At 46.5% G+C, this 5,532-nt stretch overlaps 1 protein-coding gene across 1 annotated transcript in view; it reads left to right on the plus strand.

The window, feature by feature from the left end:
* Positions 1-379: 379 nt before the first annotated feature.
* The window catches only part of BSND (barttin CLCNK-type chloride channel accessory beta subunit), a gene marked incomplete at its 5' end in the record, with an annotated part of 16,472 nt that continues 11,319 nt past the window's right edge, over positions 380-5,532 (plus strand). The window contains one exon of the mRNA XM_015407736.1: positions 380-637. Within this exon, the coding sequence (XP_015263222.1) occupies positions 380-637 (258 nt within the window). The remainder of the gene's footprint in view (positions 638-5,532) is intronic.

Here is a 5,532-nt window from a genome sequence, read left to right on the forward strand (position 1 = left end):
CCATTCTCAAATCTCCAAGATTTTCTCATCCTGAATCTGTCAACCCTACTCCCCCTGCTGGTGGCCAGGAGGGACCTGGCAACCCTACATACTGTCTAGTCCTTGTAACTGGAGATGCCAGGGATTGAACCTGGGATCTTCTGCATACTAAGCAGATCCTCTGCCACTGAGCCATGGCCTCTCCCCTAAACTCTTGCAACAGGCCGTGCAAGCTTATTAAACCGTCAAACTGCAGGAGTCAAACTGACTAGAAAATTGGCTGGGTGTTCTGAAAATGCCTGGAATTTCTAGTCTAATTAGAAAATTCTTGTTCCTTGTTAATGCAAAACGATAACAAACTTGACGAAACAGCATCCCACTTTCTTCTGTCTTGGCACAGTTCCCAAACTTCTTACACCACCCAGAATGAAGCTGCAATCTATGAAAAAAGCCTGCCATCTTATGAAGAGGTCCAAATGAAAGTGGCAGGTGCTGCAGAGTGCTTGGGAATTCAGACTGCTTCAAACCTACCGGTCAGGCCAGGAGGGGGTACCCAGCTTGTTGTACGGGCCAAAGCAGAAGTCCACCGGGATTCAGACAGCAATGGAGGTATTCACAGGGACCCAGAATCCCAGAAGAATCCCACAAGGTTGTATCAGTGAGTCAATTTTATGATCTACTTGGATGCACACCACACCTAGCACCCTATGGTCACTAGTCTATTCTCTGTTATTTCTGACATGCCAGAGATTCATAGCCATAAGGGCAGGAATAAATAATCAAAAAGCCAGTTCACTAGACCACAGAGTGAGTGGCCAAATGCTTCTCTTTCCTGGATGAACAGAGATAATGTTTTATTAATTCAGGATATCATTATTCCATAAAACATGACACGCAACCCCTATTTCATTGATTAAATCTTCGTATGTCAGAATTAAAAGTATGATTAATGCATATGTTGCTTCAACCTACACGTTGTTTTACCCTCTTCTTTATAGGAAGGTGTTCTGGAAACTAGAGGTCATCTGCATTCCAATCCAATTCTAAACCCATCAAAGCATGCTTCCATATTAGTACAGTCTGCGTGATTCTGATTTATTCCTTTTTTGACATGATACATAATAAAACACAGTTAATGTTATGTTAAAATTAAATATTACATATCCGGAAATCATTACTTAGTATCTATTAGGATTATTATATTATTAGTAGTTTTACTCTATCACAATCTTTTTATATTTGGGGTGTATATGTGAATATTGGAATAGATTTAAACATTATTTTACTTTCATGTAATTGTATCTTTCTCTCCATCTTTGATTTAACTATAAACATAACTGTTATGTTAAAACGTATAACAAGGGAGTTGAAAAGTGAAGTACTTCAGAGAATATTCGATGTTTGTTAGATACACTATACATAATTTTATATTTATTTATTTATTTTTATGTTAGATATTTATAAATCTAAATAATTTTATATAATTACTTTTCTCCATATCCCTTTCTCCAGCTTTTTGTACTCCTATTAATTTTTTCTACTTGAGGAACAAGGTGCATATATACACCTTGTTCCATCAAGTAGGAAAGAGTAAGAGTCCAGGAGCACCTTACAAACTAACAAAATTTGTGGTAGGGTATGAGCTTTCATGAGTCACTGCTCACTTCTTCAGATACAGCTAGTCCATCTGTCCTATATATTGGAAAGTGGAATGATTTCTATTTGCCAAATGACATTAGCAGGTAATTGACAATAGCAGGAGTTATTGGATTAGGTGAGATATACAGAGGGGTAATAGACATGGAGAAATCAGCACTAGTAATGAGACAGGAAACCTACATCTTGATTCAATCCAGCTGGATGCATGTCTTGAGCTTCATTATCAATTGCAATTCATCAGTCTCTCTAATCTCCCTTTGAAATTCCTTTGTAAGATAACTGCTACTATTAGGTCAGCAACTGAATGTCCTGGAAGGTTAAAATGTTCCCCCAGTTGTTTTTGAATGTTGTGGTTTCTGATGTCAGACTTATGTCCATTAATTCTTTGTTGAAGGGACTGGCCTGTTTGTCCAATATAGAAGGAGAAAGGGTCTTGCTGACACATGATGGCATAAATCACATCAGAGGGCGAGCAGGAGTATGAACCTGAAATGATATGGCTGATGTTGCTGGGTCCATTGATGGTGTTGCTAAGATCTGTATGAGAGCAAAGTTGGCATCTTGGTTTGTTGCAGGCCCAGGGCCGGCTCACCCGCTAGGCGAACTAGGCATTCGCCTAGAGCCTGGGCCGGCCCTTAGGGGCGCCAAAAAGCCCTGAACCATGGCTTCCCTGCCGGGCCCCGATGCAGGAGGAGGAGGTGCTGGCCAGCGAGCGAACGAGTGGAGGTGAGAAGTGCTCGGGGGCTGAGCCCCCCTCCCGGCAAGAGAAAAAGGAAAGGCAGTGGGGATCGAGGCCCTTGTCTCTGTCCGCCCGCCCCTCTCGCACTCTCTCTCTCTCTGCGCTGGTGAGGGAGGGAGGGAAGCAGGGAGGGAAGGAGGAGGGAGGGAGGAAGGAGGGGCAGCAAAACATGGCCCCAACACACACACACTCCCTGCCCTCCCCTACGCTTCCCTGCCCTCCCCCCGCAACCACACACACACACAAACAGAGAGCGAAAGTGCGGGGGAGAGGGAAGAGACTTGGCCAGAGGAGCAGCAGGCTGCACGACATTGGTGCCCCTGAGCTCTTTGCTATTCTCCCAGCCCGACCATCCAAGTTTGCCGGGTAAGTTGGGAGAGGGAGGGGAAAGCCCGAATGCTGGTGCCGCCATCTCCCCACCCCACCCGCGGGTCCCCTCTTGACGAGGGGCCCCTTCCTCCTCCTCCTCGCTGCTGCTGCTGGGCATGGGAGCCCCAGCCGGCCGGAGGGAGGGCGCTCGTGGCCGCAAGGCACCTGGAAGCGGCCTGGCCTTGTCCCCATGCCACTCTTAGTGTGCTCCTCTGCCCGGCTCACCTGCAGCCGCCCTGGCAGTTGACGGCAGGCCGAGCTCCCTCCAGCCCTGGGCAGAGCTGAGGCAACTTTGGAGCCTCTAAAGAGGGAGAGAAGGTGGACTAAGTTCTCTCCAAATCCCACCTGGAGGTTGGCAACGTGCGGGGGGCGTCAGAAGGTAGCCCCACCTAGGGTGCAAAAAACCCTCTGTCCGGCCCTGTGCAGGCCTTGGTACCAGAGTCCATGTGAGTGTTAAATAGTTTATCATTGTGGGTAAGAAGTTGTTTTAGGTTAGCAGGCTGTCTGTAAGCAAGATAGGGCCGGTCCCCCAGTGCCTGTGTGAGGGAAGTGACACCATCAAGCGTGGGCTGTAGGTCCTTAATAATGAGTTGAACTGGCTTGAGTTGTGAGCTGTAGGTGACCACCAGTGGTGTTCTGTTGTCATTTTCTTTGAGCTTGTCTTGTAGCAAGTTGACCCTGGGTATCATTCTGGCCTTTCCAATCATGTTTCTCACCATCTCAGGAGGATACTGTAGTTGTAAAAATGCCTGTTGCAGATCCTTCAAGTGCGTATCTCTGTCTGAGGGGATGGAGCAGATGCAACTAGTGTAGGGCTTGGCTATACACAATGGATTGGAGGCATGTAGATATGTTTGCTGATCTGTCGGTTTCTGGTATAATGTGGTACTTATGTGTCCCTTGTGTATCCATACTGTGGTGTCCAGGAAGTTTATTTCTTGTGCAGAGTAATTCATAGTTAGATTGATGGTGGGGTGGAAGTTGTGGGAAGCCTGGTGAATCCTCTCGAGGGTTTCTTTGCCATGAGTCTAGACAATAAAAATATCTCCCTTATATATAAAAGCCAAATGGTGGTGGCACTTCTCTAGAACATTCCACACGCTCCGGAATTGGTTGGTGCCCTGGTGTGTCACTCAGAATCTGTCCCTATCCACTGGCTGCATTGCTTGAGTCATGCCTCCAACATTCTAAACAGTTTGCTGTTCCTCTCCCCCCCATAGCCAGTCAGGACACAGAGGTTATTTGCATATGCAGCCTCATTGGCGTTTGCCTCGGAACACAGAGGTCATTTGCATATGCGACTTGATTGGCCTTTGCCTAGGAACACAGAGGTCGTTTGCATATGCGACTTGATTGGCTTTTGCCTCTAACATTCTAAACAGTTTTGCTGTTCTGAGGTAAAATGTGTTCAATCTCCAGGTGAGGGCTGGAGATCACTCAGAATTACAACTGCTTTCCAGATGGCAGAGATCAGTTCCCCTGGAGAAAATGGTGGCTCTGTATTCTTATATGCTGCTGAGGTAGCCCCCGTATGACAGCCAATGTGACGTAGCAGTCAGGGCTTCCGAGCACGGGAGGGGCTGCAGGTGTGTGGGGGGTGGAAAGCTGAAGATTGAGGGGGAAATAAAGGTGGGTTGATGATTGGCTGGGAAGGAGATAGGGTTGCCAACTCCAGGTGGGAAATTCCTGGAGATGTGAGGGATGGAGCCTGGAGAGGGTGAGGTTTCAGGAGGCGTGGGACCTCGGACACGTACAAAGCCATAGACTCCACCCTCCAAACCAACCATTCCCTTCTGGGGAACCATTGTTGCCAATCTCCAGGTGAGGGCTGGAGATCACTCAAAATTACAACTGTTCTTTAGGTAGCAGAGATCAGTTCCTCTGGAGAAAATGGTGGACTCAGTGTCATTATACCCTGCTGAGGTTGCCACAGCAAATTGACACTGAGTGTTCAAGGCTGGGGCACCCACCCAGAGACTCTTTCTAGATCTTGTTGTATTTATTTCCACAATGGGCCTTTTTCCTAGTCATCAATAAATCTCAAATAAAGGAGAGGTGCCAATGGGTAGGAGTTCAGAAAATGCTGTTCTAGATTCACGATGAAAATGTTGGCATACTGTGTAGCCATCTTGGTCTATCAAGGCCAGTCTTGTCTGCTCAGGCTGGTAGTTGATCTCCAGGGTCCTAGGAAGAGGTCTTTCACATCACCTCTTAACTGATCCTTTTAACTGGAGATGCTGGGGATTGAACCTGGGACCTTCTGCATGCTAAGGACATGTTCTAACGCTGAGCTATGGCTCCTCCCCATGTCCTATGGGGAAGATAAATGTTCGGAGTCATTATCACCCACACCTTTGCCATGGTAGCATTTCTTTATGCAACTTCCCACAGACAGGGCTGGTGCCGATATCAATTCTTGCTAAAGATAGTAATTCAAATCCTAAGTGATAGCGGAACTTCACCATTGTAAAAAATTATGTCCCCACACTTAAAAAAAAAAAAAGACCTGGCATTCCTACCTGCAAATAACCTGCAGGCCAAAAGTGTTTTTATAGCAAATAGGCTGCAAAATGGATGTGATATTGGGAGGATGGATTTTGAGAGGTTGCTGCAAGGAATGGTGGTCAATAGAGCTGGGAAGAGAATGGTGGGTTTCTTTGCTTCACAGTGAATAAATAATGATTGAAGTCCCCTGGCTGCCAAACAACGAGCTCTAGAAGAGATCTACAGGGTTGTTTCCACTGCTGTAGTGAGCCTGTGACTGAACTTTACCCCTTCTCATTGCA

The sequence above is a fragment of the Gekko japonicus genome, unplaced genomic scaffold (genome assembly GCF_001447785.1).
Source record: "Gekko japonicus isolate JY-2015 unplaced genomic scaffold, Gekko_japonicus_V1.1 scaffold2058, whole genome shotgun sequence".
NCBI lineage: Eukaryota > Metazoa > Chordata > Lepidosauria > Squamata > Gekkonidae > Gekko > Gekko japonicus.